The sequence below is a fragment of the Barbus barbus genome (genome assembly GCF_936440315.1).
Source record: "Barbus barbus genome assembly, chromosome: 2".
In the NCBI taxonomy this organism is placed as follows: Eukaryota; Metazoa; Chordata; class Actinopteri; order Cypriniformes; family Cyprinidae; genus Barbus; species Barbus barbus.
In genome coordinates, this window is record NC_136730.1 from 43,633,515 (window position 1) to 43,649,704 (window position 16,190).

General features: G+C 34.8%; 1 protein-coding gene across 1 annotated transcript in view; it reads left to right on the forward strand.

The window, feature by feature from the left end:
• The window catches only part of LOC306882017 (low-density lipoprotein receptor-related protein 4-like), a 96,573-nt gene that overhangs the window by 74,280 nt on the left and 6,103 nt on the right, over positions 1-16,190 (forward strand). The window contains exons 22-37 of the mRNA XM_079436444.1: positions 1,314-1,445; positions 3,926-4,066; positions 4,151-4,237; positions 4,344-4,515; positions 6,037-6,199; positions 7,171-7,396; positions 8,658-8,961; positions 9,800-10,018; positions 11,575-11,709; positions 13,446-13,554; positions 13,825-13,969; positions 14,428-14,541; positions 14,986-15,088; positions 15,184-15,248; positions 15,333-15,420; positions 15,512-15,653. Of these exons, the coding sequence (XP_079292570.1) occupies positions 1,314-1,445; positions 3,926-4,066; positions 4,151-4,237; positions 4,344-4,515; positions 6,037-6,199; positions 7,171-7,396; positions 8,658-8,961; positions 9,800-10,018; positions 11,575-11,709; positions 13,446-13,554; positions 13,825-13,969; positions 14,428-14,541; positions 14,986-15,088; positions 15,184-15,248; positions 15,333-15,420; positions 15,512-15,653 (2,345 nt within the window). The remainder of the gene's footprint in view (positions 1-1,313; positions 1,446-3,925; positions 4,067-4,150; positions 4,238-4,343; positions 4,516-6,036; positions 6,200-7,170; positions 7,397-8,657; positions 8,962-9,799; positions 10,019-11,574; positions 11,710-13,445; positions 13,555-13,824; positions 13,970-14,427; positions 14,542-14,985; positions 15,089-15,183; positions 15,249-15,332; positions 15,421-15,511; positions 15,654-16,190) is intronic.

The window sequence follows — 16,190 nt, forward strand, 5'->3', positions numbered from 1 at the left end:
GAATCTTTTGGCATGCTTTAACCCTCTGGGTACTTGTACATTACTAAGCACATGTACTTAGTATAACTTAATTATAATTTTAACTTTAGTGTGTTATTCAATATCTACAGTAAGTATATTTTAAATGTACTGAATTGCAACTTCATCAGTATAAATGTGTAATTACAAATTTTTAACTGCATGACATACAAATTTCAATAGAAATGGCATTAAAATACATTTTAATTTACCATAAATGCTTGTCAGTACATTCATCAGTACTTTAACCATATTTCAAAGACAATATAAATAATTATGAAACACACACACATACAGCTAATTGCATTCAATTTAAATTTAAACTACAATACATTTTCATTCTATTGCAATTAACATGCAGTTAAGTGTCTGAAAACACTCCATTTAGATTGCACTTAAGTATATGTGTATTCTTTTGATTGGCTATGTTTTATGATCAAAATTTAAAATTCATCAGATTCAGATTAAGATCATTGTTTTAATTCAGTCAGGTTAGCATATTTAAAGTTGTGTTGCATCTGTGTTATTGCATAATACTGAGTAATTGCAGTGTAAGGGATTATTTTAGAGTTGCCAATAGATTAAAACAATCAATAATAAATAATAATCTTTGTATAAAGGGAGGGGGTGGGGGGTTTGCAACAATACCATAGAAGAACATTTTGTGTTCCCCAAAAAAACCTTTCAGCAAACCACTCTTAAAAGAACCATTTTTTTTTTTTTATTAGTGCAAAGAACATTTTAATCATCTAAAGAACCGTTTTTCACTATAAGGGACCTTTTTGTGCAATTAAAAGTTTCCATGTATGTTAAAGGTTCTTCATGGAACCATTGATGCCAATGCAGGACCTTTATTTTTAAGAGTGTAAATCAGTCTTTGTTGTATATTCAGCGCATCAAATTAGGCAAAATGCCTTAAGTATGCAATAAATATGAATTAAATAATTTAAACATACAAGTAGCATGTATAAGCAGTATAAGCATATACGCTTATATATGAGCAGTTAGCAGCCCTGTTCTTCTTCTTTCTCCTGTTGACAACTGAAATTCACACGCATGCCTAGCAGATATGTGTTAAAGAGGGAATGTGGGTCTCTGTCGTATCGGATGTCTTGGGTTTTCAGACGGTGGATTATGGCCAGTGTTAACTGATCTTCAGTCTGGAGTCTCAGTGGTGTATAATGATCCACCGAGACACCCAGAGGCCTGTTATCTGTTACATCTGATTGAACGGCCATTTCTAGCCCCCTCTCTCTCTCTCACCTGTCTCCACTCTTTCTGATTTCTGTCTAAAGTCCAGACGCCCTGTTCGGTGAATAATGGCGGCTGCAGTCACCTTTGCCTCCTGGCTCCTGCTCCTAAAGCCTCAAGCTGTGCATGTCCCACTGGTATCAACCTACAGGCGGACGGCAAGACTTGCACTCATGGTAATGCAGATAAGTCCATGCTACTCTACCCCTCTCGAATATCTAAGAAACCAGCAATAACTTCTCATTCAGTAGCCATAATTCCCCAATTGACTTGACATTTAATGAAATGGCCGCAGGTGTTCATTGCTTTTGGGATTCCAGGTGACAGTTCAGTCCGTGGTTTTTGTTGCAAGGGCAATCTTTGAAATTTGAGGCTCATTTTGAGTCGCCTCAAGGGTTTAAGAGTCGCCGTTATGATGTGTCAGTGGTGACGTCATGGGGCATTTCTGAAGGTGAGAAACCATTCGGTTTGCTTTCCTGTGCAATTCAGTAGGGGATTTGTCTCTTTTTGCACACTTAATTGCTCGGGTGGGAATCTCTGGCCCTTAGGGGATGTTTAGTCTTGGCCACTTAATGCGTTTTGATTGTGCGAATAGCTATCTGTTTTGCAAAGGCTATTTACAGTAGCTCCGCCCACCAAAATGACAAAAGAAACCATGAGGATAACTGGGACAGTGGCGTGGAGAGTAAAAGAGCTGGTGTTCGGTAATATGATATAATGCGTAGCATTGTTATCAGGGTACTTTAAAATACTGTGAATAATTCTATATACCTTCTTATGAATTGTTTAGACTTTTAGAATGTATTTTTAGAGTGCATCGTTTTCATCAACAGGTTTAAATTTAACAACACTACATGTTATGATGCATAAAAGATATGTGTGCACTGTGACGAAAACAGACCTAACGTGGAAAAAGAGTGAAGGAGAAGAAAAGAAAAATTATGCTTTAAGTCAAAAGTATGACACTTTAAGGCATAATTAAGAAATAAAAAGTTGAAATTGTGACGCTGTTATAATAATGAAATTTAAAAGAAAATCAAAATGGATATACACGGCCTTTTATCTCAATTTCGACTTCAGAATTGTGTCTCATAATTAGGACTTTTTATCTCATAATTTTGTCTTAATGTAAACATTTTGAAAGTTGTTTCAATTTAGCATGTCATAATTTTGACTTTTTATCTCAAAGTTATTACATATGTACGGAAGCGTATTGCATTCACTTGGGGGAAAAAATCTACTGTTTTTCTGAATTAAGTTAATTATCTCAGAATTACGAGATCATTAAGTCATTAATTCAGAAAAACAGAGCAAAAACTTTTTTTTTTCATTAAAAAGTATCTCGTAATTCTGAGATAATTAACTCATTAATTCAGAAAAACAGTAGATTTTTTTTCCTCAAGTGAATGCAATACGCTTCCGTACATATGAACTCATTATGAGATAAAGTCGAAATTGACACAGTTGAAATTATGACACTAGATATAATTATGAGATTAAAACCTTTTATATTTAATCATTTTGATGTCCAAACTTTTTTATGGCATAATTTAATCTGTCATAATTATGATGGTTATTATGGTTAGCAAAGTATGCTTTTTTTCTTGCGTGGTGGAAATTGGCTTACATACAACACATCCAATTTCAGCTTTAATATGGATGTTGATTGGACGCGCTGGCACATCGCCTGCAAACATGTGTAGCTTATATTTTTTACCATGTTCAAAACTAACTGCTATTTTCACAGCCTCTGCCTGTAAAATTGACTTTATTAAGGTCTATTCACTGAGTTGGTTTGCGCTGAGAAAGGGAAGTGCAGTGCTCTATCATGTAGGTTTGTATGGAGAGAGGGAACCCAAGCCGTATGAGGAGTGTTTGGAGTTGTGGTTTGCAGAGGAGAGTTGGATGGAAGGAACATTGCGGTTGTCCAGGTTGATGCCAAAATGTGATGTAGCGTGTGAATCGTACATGTGTATGGTGAGGTAGTTTAAAGCTTACATACGCAGCCTGAACAACCAGATGTGTTTACACTTGACCAAGTCATGTCTGAAATGCATGTCGAACCATTTCCTAAAGAGGTTTGAAATGATAGGGTTGCAGTCTGTCTAGAATGCATCTCGGAAAGCCTTTTACGTTCTGTCTTTTCTTGAATGGAAAGCTGTCCACTGAGTGAAAATGCATGGAGTGTGCTAGTATATTGTCCTTTTTGGAGCTTGTAAATATACATCACCTTCCACTTTTGTTGAGTGGAATAAAGACACACCTTTTGTGTTTCACAGAATAAAGAATATAATATGGGTTTGGAACATCATGAGGGGAAGTCAGTGTTTCCATCCATGAATTTTTGTGTGAATTTTGAGATATTGCATTAAAACAATGCTGGGTGGAATCTTAAAATGGAATTCAAATAGTAAAAAAAAAAAAAAAAAAGGTAAATGGAAACACGTGAATCTCATTGCACAGCATCTAAAATATTGTTTTAATCCTTCTAAAATGCTGAAATTATACCTCTCACAAAATTTTGTTCCCAAACATCAGGCATCCAAATACAAGATAACATGACAGCATTTGTTTTTGTGTCAAAAACAAACATTGATGTTTATGATGGATGTTAATTGTTGAGTGAAATCCTTCATAATTTTTTTTCATCTTACAGCAATGAACAGCTTCCTGATCTTTGCCCGGCGGACAGACATCAGAATGATTTCTTTGGACATCTCGTACTTCGCTGATGTGGTTCTGCCAGTCAGCGTGTCTATGAAGAACACCATTGCCATTGGAGTGGATGCAGTAGAAGGTGTGAGGAAATTCTCAATGTATAGACACTTTCGCTTATGTTAATTTAGGGATCATCATAATGAATATTTTCCTGCTCCTGCAGGTAAAGTGTACTGGTCAGACAGTACATTAAAGAAAATCAGCAGAGCCAATGTCAATGGTACAGAATATGAGGACATTATTTCAACTGGTAAGGAGTCTACTGTTTACTTCAAAAGTACTTGCAGTAATCGTATTCCTTTTATCCAGTCACTCAACTTCTTCACTCATTTGAAGTGTTTCCTCCACTCTTTCAGGTCTGATGACCACAGATGGTCTGGCAGTGGACTCAGTGGGCAGAAAAATCTACTGGACGGACACGGGGACGAACCGCATTGAGGTGGCTAATCTCAACGGCTCCATGAGAAAAGTGCTTGTGTGGCAGAACCTGGACAGCCCTCGTGCCATCGCCCTGTTCCATGAGATGGGGTAAACCATTTGCCCTTTTCACTCTGTCATTTCAGGCTAGGATTTAGTTGGCTTGTATATAGTAGGCTATGTGTCATTCACCACATACCCCTGAGAAAAAGGCCACTTTACACTAGTACACTTTTGTTGTGCAAATAATATACTTTAAAAGAATATACGGTTACACTTTATTTGAAGGCGTCCTTGTTACAGTCTATTTATACATTTAAGTACTGAGTAATATTAATTAAATACATATATGTTTAGGGTTTGTCTTAGCGTTACTTGCATGTAATTATGCATAATTAATTATTATTATAATAGTAAGTACATGTAACGTGTAAGAAGGACACCTTAAAATAAAGTGCTACCAAATATACTTTAAAGGGAACCTATTATGCTCCTTTTTACAAGATCTCTGATGTCCCCAGAGCGTGTATGTGAAGTTTTAGCTCAAAATACCTGACAGATAATTTTTTTATAGCTTGTTAAAATTGCCACTTTTAGGGTGTGAGCCAAAACGCTCTGTATTTGAGTATGTTGCTTTAATGCAAATGAGCTGGTGCTCCCGGAGAAGAGGGTGCTCCTCATTAGCAGTGCTAGCCTTTGCAAATAAACATTCCACGATTAGTACAAGCCTGTGATCTTTACAGAAAACATACTCCATTTCAAAGTCAGTCATCTGATTGTACTGTGCATAATAAATTTATATCAAATACATTTAGCTGAACTTTAGAGTGCTTTTGACCCACTTAAGAAGGACTTAAGCACATATTTATATGTAATTACATAATTACTTTTATTGTTTTTGAAATGTTGTTAAAGTACTGTTTAATCTACTGACAAGCATTTATGGTACACTAAAATATACACAATTTTTATCGAAACTTGTCATGTATTTAAGTTTATTTCTAATTATTACACATTTTTGCCATTTTACTTGTAATTGTAGTTAAAGTTAAAATCAAGCACTTTGCATGTTCTTTAGTATGTTAGTCCAAATAAGTGTACTTTAAAGCGTGACAAAAATGTACTAGTAAAACTTTTAATTTTGCTATTATGAAGTGAACTTTTTAAAAGTGTGTTAAGGAACAGTCATGAAAGTGTTCTCCCTTTAAGTCACTTACGTGGCCTTTTATTTCATTAATATATTATCTGCAAGTACAATGTTTTAGGAGTTTAGTGCACATTCAATGCAAATAAGTGCAGTGATTTTTCACAAATGTAGGACTGACTGAGCGAATGAATGAGTGAGGTCTTTGGAGGCTGTGGTATTTTATAATAACTTAAATATTCTGGTTCTTTAAAGCGTTTGATTGGACAGTTTAATCCTTTTTTTGGCTAAGAAGATGGAGAGCAAATTTTGTCCAACTTTATAATTACACTAGCATATAGATGTCGTCCATGCTAATAGTCAGATTTAATTTTCATACGAGGTCCAGGAGTCAGTTGCAAGAAACACAATTATAGCTAATGGTTTTCATAACTAGCTGAGCACAGGTACAGTATGTGATGATTAATAATATACAAATCTGTCTTTAGGTACATGTACTGGACGGACTGGGGTGAGCATGCCAAGCTGGAGCGCTCCAGTATGGATGGTTCAGATCGCGTAGTTCTGATAAATAACAATCTGGGCTGGCCTAATGGACTGGCCGTGGACAAAGCTGGATCACAGCTGCTATGGGCCGATGCTCATACTGAGGTCAGTGTGACCTGAAGGGTGTTTTAAGGCTGGAAAACACTACACAACTTTTGGGCGAAACGACACTGGCTGACCAGTATCTGCAGACTGGCTCTGATTTTCTGTAGCCAGAGTTGACCGATTTCTTAAAAATTAGCTTGGTGTATTACGTGCACAGACTCTGATTCCATCCAGTCATTTATATTTGAATGCAGTTAATTTCAGAAAAAATGTGTGATTTAATTATTATTTTTAAATTGATTGACAACACTGATTTTAACCCTTTAAAGGCTGACATATGAAATAATACTCAAATTATACTTTTTTTTAAAATAAGCATTTTATTGAACTTTTAGACAAAATATAAAAAATGTACGCATTCCTACATATTATATATGTATGAATATGAAGAGTTAATTTGCAAAAACAGATAACTCTTGTTTTTTCATTGTGTATTCCTAGTAATCTCAATCACACTGCAGATGGGTTATTTTGATTAGGTTAAAAAATAACTAAAAAAATACAGCTAACTATCACAATAAAAACAAAACATAATATAAAAAAACATGATTTTTAAAAATTATCTGTTTTTGCAAATAAACTCTTCATATCATATTTCATACATCAGGCTTTTATGGCTCATATAGTATGATATACTGAGAATATGAGGAAAAACACCTCAATTTTATTCAGAGACTCAAACTGAGCAAAAAATGTGCAATTTGGTGCAGATATTGATATTTATATGGCCAAAAAGTGACGAAATTCTGATAGCTTGTAATGTAAATCAGTGAGATCTTTATAACAATATAACAGACTACTTGGATGGATGGATGGATGGATGGATAGACTGACTTTTTTAGGGACGAAAGTCACGTAGAGTAATCCAACTTTTAGTGTAACACCTTATTTAAGTTTCCTACTGAGGAATAAGAAAACTTATATAAATGCTTGCTGGTTGAATTAAGTAAAATAATCTGTTTTTCCATTAGCGGATAGAAGCATCTGATCTTAATGGTTCAAACCGGAAGACCCTGGTGTCTCCCGTCCAGCACCCGTACGGTCTCACTCTGTTGGGGCCACACATGTACTGGACAGACTGGCAGAGCCGCAGTATTCATAGAGCGGACAAAGACACTGGAGCAAACACCATCACCGTCCGCTCCAACTTACCCGGCCTCATGGACATCCAGGCTGTTGACCGGACAAGACCTTTGGGTAGGTCATAAAGTACATGTTTTTACTGTCATTATTGTTTATTTAATATTTTCATTCTCTATGCATTTTGCGTTGTTTATTGTTAAATTGTTAAGTGCATTGATTGGCTTCAGAAGAACAATTAAGTTCCAAAATTTTTTTTTCCTGTTTTTAGACCAAAATTTGTTTGTTTAGTAGCATTGTTTTGTAATGTAAAATTGTTAAACGTTAATTAAAATAAAGCTGAAATCAAATAATTTATAAATATTGGATGAAAAACTTAAAACTTGAACATTAGAAATGTTGCTAATGAACTAAAATATTAGGTAATTTTAACTAAACTAAATGAAATAAAATCATTGTCAAAGTACTAAAATTACTGAAACTAAAATAGAAATTAATGTGAATTAAATCTAAGATTAAATAATAAAGATTAATGAAAATGACCAAAGCATATAAAAAAATACTAAACAAAAATAAAATTAGCAAAATATAAAAATAAAAGCTCATGGAAAATGTTTATAAATAATGGAAGCTTGTTTCTGCCACAGGACATAAAAATAAATAAAGATATAAACTCAGAATTGCAAAATATTTACGTACAAATAAGTCAGAATTTCCACATATAAACTCAGAATTCAGACTTTATCTCGAATCACAATCTGCGGATTCAAACGTTTTTCTTTGAATTCTGAATATTATATTTTACAGTTCTATTTTTCTTTTTCTGCCACGGAATAAACAATAAAACATTAATTGGTAATTATCTCACAGGTCTGACCTTTGTTCTTGCAAGTTGCAAGTTCATATCTCAATGTAGACTTTTCTTCTCACAATTGCGAGTTTATACCTTAAAATCTGATTGTCTCTCAATTCTAAGTTCGTATCTCACATTTCTGAGAAAAAAGTCTGAATTGGAAGATACAAACTCAGAATTTGTATCAGTTGCAATTACCCTTTTTTATCTTTTATTTTTTATCCTGTGACGGAAACAAGCTTCCATAATAAATATAATAGTATATGCATATTACTTAAACTTCACAGGTGTGCAGTACACTCACTTTTGTTACAGAAAGTGTCTGCTTAATGTCAGGTAACCATTAACCACTCAGTCTTCATGAACTTTTGTATCTATTTTCCACTAAACAACTATAACAATGTTCTTAAAGTACTTAAATTTGTAGGTAATTGGTGAATAATGGTGTGAATTCAAAAGGCTTGGCATATAATAATACAAAAATGATGTAACTTTCTGGCATAATCGTGCTTGCTCTCCCTGCAGGCTTCAATAAATGTGGCAGTAGAAACGGTGGCTGCTCTCACCTGTGTCTGCCTCGGCATAATGTGACGTCTTGTGCGTGTCCCACCGGTATTCTGCTGAAAAGTGATGGGAGATCATGTGACAATTTGCCTGAAACACACCTGCTCTTTTCAAATCGTGTTAGTGTTCGAAGAATCTCTCTAGACACTAATGACCACACAGACGTGTATGTGCCCGTGCCCGAGTTGCATAATGTGATTTCCTTGGACTATGACAGCGTGGAGAGGAAACTCTACTATACGGATGTGTCACTGGATGTTATAAGGTATGCGTCTAATAAAATGTGACCCTGGACCACCAAACCAGTCTTAAGTGTCAATTTATCGAAATTGAGATTTATGTATCACCTGAAAGCTGAATAAATGAGCTTTCCATTGATGTATGGTTTGTTATGATCAGACAATATTTGGCTGAGATGCAACTATTTGAAAATCTGGAATCTGAGGGTGCAAACAAAATCTAAATACTGAGAACATTGCCTTTAAATTAAGTCCTTAGCAATGCATATTACTAATCAAAAATGAAGTTTTGAGATATTTACGGTAAGAAATTTACTAAATATCTTCATGGAACATGATCTTTACTTAATATCCTAATGATTTTTGGCATGAAAGAAAAATCTATAATTTTGACCCATACAATGTATTGTTGGCTATTGCTACAAATAAACCCCAGAGACTTAAGACTGGTTTTGTGGTCCAGAGTCACATATAAAAAAACAAAAAACAAAAGCGTGCATAATTGGATTAAATGCACACTTGCACTCTTAAAAGCGTATTTAAAAAAACAACTGTACTTGCATATGCAAAGATATGGCTATGTTTGTGAACACACTTAAGTACACTTTTAAAAGTACACTTTATAAGTACTTTCTAAATTATGTTTTTGAAAATATTTTGTCGTGCATTGTTCTTATATTGTGTTAGTGACATTATTTATGCTTGAAATTTCCGGAAAATTTAATTTAATTTTTTTTTTTTTTTTGTCATTTGCTATTTAAGTAAAAATAAAGCATTGTTAAGCTCTTTTATTGTATATTTTTTTTCTTTACAATTTTTTTTTTTTGTGTTGGCATTTTCTATGAAATATTTCATTCTTTTCAGGCGGGTGAATTTAGACGGCAGCGATATGGAAACTGTGATCAGTCAGGGTCTGAAGACGACTGATGGACTTGCTGTTGACTGGGTGGCCCGTAACGTGTACTGGACAGACACCGGCCGTAACACCATTGAAGTGGCTCACTTAGATGGCACGTCTCGGAAAGTTCTGGTGAATAACAGTCTGGATGAACCAAGAGCCATTGCTGTGTTTCCTAGCAAGGGGTGAGAACAGCAAACTTATTATCAGTTCATTGCAGTTTTGTTGCTTTGTGTATTTCTTTGTGAAGAGAAAATGAAAAGGTAACCTTTAGTCTATTTCTAAAAGGACTGTTTTACCCTGTGTTTGTAGTTTTTGTACTTGTATAGTATTTATTTATTGTATATTTATTATGATTATTATTATTTTATATAGATATGTGGTGCTGGGGAGGAGGAGGGCTAAAGAAAATATATAAAAATGTAGGTTTTATTACATTTAGTTTTTTAACAATTACAATTTTATTATTACAGTTTTGGTCACACTTTATATTAGGTGGCCTTAACTTTGTACTTACATCAAACAATAAGTATAATGTACTTATTGTGGTCATATTGTATTGCAAAACACTTCTGCTGCTATTGAAGTGGGATAGGGGTAAGGTTATGGACAGGTTTGGTGGTATGGGTGGGTTTAAGGGTGGGTTAAGGTGTAAGGGATGGGTCAACAGTGTAATTATAAATGTAATTACAGAAATTAATTACAGATGTAACTACATATAGATATTTTTAAAAATAAAGTACAATGTAAAAACATGTATGTACACAATAAGTGCATTGTATCAAATGATTAATTTAAATGTAAGTACATAGTAGTTAACGCCACCTAATATAAAGTGGGACCACAATTTTAATATTTCTTTATGCATCGTTAAAACTCATACATAGCCTATAATTTTTACATTGGCAGTCCAGGATTTGAGAAGGACAGTTTCGCTTGAAATAGCGCACTCCTCAGTTTTTAAGAGTTGCCAAAAAATGGAGGTGACTGTGGGGAAAAAAGAGAGATATTATACTGTTTGCCTTAAAATACAATATATGCATCTATATTTAGATACACCATTCTTCAGCCTTGCCTTCAGGAAATCAAGCTCAAATATGTACACTTTTGGTCAAACTAATGCTTTAGTTCCATTAGTTACAAAATATCGAATTAAGTGGTATCTGCAGACAATTTTAGAGCTTTTCTGAGTATTAACTTTTCAGTGACCTTTAGCCAATTGATCGAATTTATCATGAATAACTGAAATCAGTTCCCAATGATTTTTAACAGAATAATCACCAGTGTAGTTCATCATATTAAAGCACTTAAAGTTTGACAGCCAGAGAGTGTGTAAGACTTTTGTCTTCATTTTGTACAATATTTTTACAGCTTCATGTTTTAAAATCCAATAAATGTTTTGGTTGCAAAGACCGAACCCATGTGATGTGAAGTGGTTGCTTCTGCAGAGTGGATTAAAATAGTCAAATGTGCACCTAGTTATGGATTATCCCACTTATACCATGATCACTTGCTAGCATGCACAACCTAAAACTGTTTTAGACAGATACAAATAATGGTTCATTTGTATTAGTTATGTTGTCTATGTGTAGTTGAATCTAGAATTCTGAAGTCAGAGTAAAGTAACACTGTAAGGGTGCATTTATTTGAATGAATGAGAGGGCGAGAGAGAAGGGAGCTTTTTATATAGTTATGTTATTATTACTAATGAATGCATTTCATCATTTTATTCTTTGGCAAGGTTCTTGTTCTGGACAGATTGGGGTCACATTGCAAAGATTGAGCGTGCTTACCTGGATGGCACAGACAGGAAAGTCCTCATCAACACAGATCTGGGATGGCCTAACGGCTTGACACTGGACTATGACACCCGCAGGTAAAAGAGGAAAATTCATTAAAAAGAGTGGAGAGTTATGATAATGATATTGTTGGAAGCTGATAGACGTGCAAAATGGACCTTCAACCCATATCAGCCAAATTCTGATGCACCGTTAGGCCACAAACACACTGCAGACCGTTGGTTGTCACTGTCGACTGCATAATGCCATTCTGTACACACACAGTTTGATCAGTTATGGAAGTGACGACTGCATTCTACGACCAAATTAACTCACTATCATTTAAACACTGTTATCACAAGGTTGCAGTGTGTATGTGGCTTAGATGAAACATACACACTATTGCAGATTTTGATGATAATTTTCATTTGAAATTTTGATGTCTTCTCCTTTCGTTCTTCAGTTGTACACCTATATAGTTATACTTTGTTTTCAATGCCACTTTACCACTAACAACAACTGGCTTTGATTGTTCAGGTACTTTCCATGAATAAGGCACATTTTTGGGGTAAATTAGGGGAACAACGTTGGGTCCCAAAGTAGCTAGTGACAACTGCGTTAAAATGATAGACAGACAGGTGGTGCTGGGGAGGGGAAGGGCTGCATAAATGGGGAAAGATATTTATTATATTTAAATATTACATTGTTTTTATATTACTTTCTTTAATTATGGTATTTTAGTATCCCATTTTTAAAGGGAAATTAGAGAAAGAAACATTTGGTCCCAACTCAGTGACAACGGAGTTAAAAATGATAGACAGACAGGTGGTGCTGGGGAGGAGGGGGGCTGCACAAATGGGGAAAGAGATCGATTATATTTAAATATTACATTGATTTTTTATTTACTTTAGTCATGGTATTTTCAGTAAAATCAAACAGACATTACATCACAAATCAGAGTTTTAACCTCTTAACTGTCATGATTAGTCTTTTTTTCTCTTTATCACATTTTAGTAAGCATCGTAAATTAGATATCATTTGAAATCTTAACACTCAAAATGTATAACGTGAAAACCATTTTGAAATCAGACATTGCTTACCATGGAAATGGTACTTTAAAACTTTTCAGTGGGCACCTACTGGGTGGTGTCAAGTGTCATATTACAAAATTTACTACAGTATTTAATCAAAACTTTTTCTAATCTTGACAAAACATATAGTTGGAATATTCAATATGTTCCTTATTTGGTGGTAGAAGTAATATTGTGACAGAAATGCATGGATTTTGTGGCACAGTGTCTGAACAAAATCTCAAATTTGAAACTTTAGACATGAATTGGATTTTATAGCAATTTTAGATTGTAAAATATTTATTTTACATACAGTAGTCAACATTTGAAATGGATCAAAAAAAGTTCATCAAACTTGTCCTAAGACAAGAAGTTTTTTTTTTTGTTATAGGATGACTTTGATGCAAGGTTTTATCCACTTCAAATATTGACTACTGTAAAAGTGTACATTTAAATGCTTTCACTTTAGCTAAAATCTGCTGATTGTCTTGTTTAAAAGGTTGATGGTTAAGAGGTTAAACAGTATTTAGACATGTCCCAAATGTTACTGAAAAATAAAACAGCTGATGTAATATTTAGTTTGACCTCCTGATGCAGAATTTCAACAGTTTTGGGGGGCGTCTCTTATTTTTCACTTTGTTCATCTGCTCTAAAAATGGCTTCTTTTAAGCATTTCAGACTCTATTTTGTACCATAATCATGGCAAGTACCTTGAAACATTTTGGAGAACACATAACTGAAGCTTCACGTGATTTCATGTATAGGATCTTTTGGGTGGATGCACACTTGGACCGCATAGAAAGTTCTGACTTGAATGGCAAACTGCGTCAAATTCTCATCAGCCCTGTATCACACCCGTTTGCCCTCACGCAGGTACCTTTCCATATCTGATCCTCACCCTCACTTAATCTGTCACTCACCTGCACCTTCATCACCCTCTGCTCCACTGACCCGTCCTCTTTCACTTATGTCTCTGCATTTATAACCTTAGCATGTTGTTCTCTTCTTTTGCATCTTTCCATTTTCTGACCCTCCTTTTTCTTCCCATCTTTCCTTCCCTCCCCCTTTTTTTTTACCCCCTTTCTTTGTCCCCAGTTGAAACCGGTATACTCTCCTTTAACTCCTTTTTCCCGAATCTCACAGCAAGACCGTTGGATTTACTGGACGGACTGGCAGACCAAGTCTATTCAGCGAGTAGATAAGCATACAGGTCGTAGTAAGGAAACTGTGCTGGCTAATGTAGAGGGCCTCATGGACATCATAGTGGTGTCGCCACAAAGACAGACTGGTAAGACTGATGTGTTGAGACTGAACTGAAGAGTCTACAAGTGTACTTTATTTTTACTGTAATGCACAACGCACACTTTGAAGGGATTTTGTGATATACCATTTGAATTTTAATTATTATTAAAGCAAGACACTACACAACAAATTAATTTGTTCATTTAAAGCAAAGTCCTGTAATGCGTTCATCAGAGAAGGATATCCAGAATGTGTGCTGTTGGGACGCAACACTGGTCTTTTGTATGCTTATGTACAATTAAATTTCAAGTAATTATATTAAATATTAATGTCGCATATAAACAAGTGTAGTTTCATCATGTGTAATGTTTTTTAAGCATGTTGTGTTCAGTAATATTTTCAAGATAGTCACTGATATACAAACCTTGAGCATGTGTGTTGAAGAAATGTTACCATTGCCATTGAAACAAACGCACCTGTAAGATTGACTTCCTGTGTTTCTAGGAACAAATCATTGCGGTGCGAATAATGGGGGCTGCACACACTTGTGTCTTGCGCGGAGTAACAGTTTTGTGTGCGCATGTCCAGATGAGCCTGACGGCAGACCTTGCTCTACAAGTGAGTTAAACGTGCAATTATTATTTTCAAGAAATCGCTGTTAAACACTGAGATGTTACACAAATTAATATATTCATGGCATGACTGTTTACATCTACCAGTTTAACATCGGTGTTATTGTAGTATTATTTATGTAAGATTATTGTATTTTATCATATTTTAGAGCATTTTTTAGTTAGTTGCCGTTTCTAAAGTGTTTAAGTTTAACGTTTTTTTGTGTAATGTTTACATTTTATTTCAGTTTTTTTTTATTCATAATTCAGTTTTTAAAATTGTATTTAATGAGTGCAACACTGATTATCATAACCAGATTAAGCCATTATTCTGTTTTCTAGAAATTTTAATAATAAGCCCGTATGAGTCTTTTGAGAATTTTGGCCTATATAAGCATCTTTCCATTGCAAGTGAAGAATAATTGCATGTTGTTATTATTAATTGGACTAGTCTCTGGTTACATTCCCACGGCTCCTGAGAGGGACTCCAAAGGTACTCAAGCCCCCAAAAAACACCCCACAGAGAAACCTCATCAGGGCCTGTCAGGGGTCAAGTAAGTCAGCTATCAAATCAAAAAAAAAAAAAAAGGTTTTCTTTAAGAATTAAGTGAAATATTGTCAGTAAAATCCAATCATTTTCTCCTCTCAGTTGTACAGATTCAAGTCTCAATCTAGAGGACTGCATCCAGAACAATGTGGTGTCTGCACCTCGTGGTAAATAATTACAACTCTGATTTTAAATAGTTGTATGAGAGTAAATCAAGCATGAATTGACCATTTGCACTTCTCTTTATGAAGATGAGAGCCCTCATATCAGCTACGTGATTGGTGGAGCTCTGTCAATACTGGCCATCCTGATACTCATCGCTGCGTTCATTATTTACAGGTAAGGTTTAATGAAGCACTTTATGAATGCATTACTTTTCTCAGCTGCTCAAGATGAATATTTGATTATGTTGCTATTGTTTGCTTTCAAGGCACAAAAAATTCAAGTTTGCAGATCCAGGAGTGAGCAACTTGACTTACAGCAACCCTTCATACAGGACATCAACACAGGAGGTTAAAATAGAGACCGCACAGAAACCTGCAATAAACAACCAGCTGCGATATAAAAAAGAGGTATTGTTTAATGCTCTAGTCTTTGAAGATTTCACAAAAGAATCATTTAGATGTTTGACGTCAGCCATGACTGATATAATTGTTCTCATCAAGATGAATTGGTTTTATATTTTTCATGAGCAGTATTTTACAGAGTCTCAGACCCCGCTCATCTGTTTTCCTCATGTTCTCCATGACAGCTCAATCATCCTTACAACTCCCTTTCTCCTTTCATCTTTTGACATCCCCCTTTTATTTTCATCAGAATGGCAAACAAGGTAGTTCAACAAATTGGGAAAATATTGCTTCCCATATTTAAAGTCAGCCGTGTGATTGTGACCAACTGCTTGATCTCAAATCCAGCATCTTTTTCTTGCATGTAATCTGATTTTTGCATTAGAGTGCAAAGAGATAGAGTTTATAATTGTTACAATTTGTTAAAATGATAATACATTGTTATAGGCTAGTTTCTTAATGTATTCTGCCTGAGTTTGCATGAATTGTGCATTGCCTGTGAAGTGCAGTGGTTGTGTTTTTTTCTTAATGCCATAAAAATAA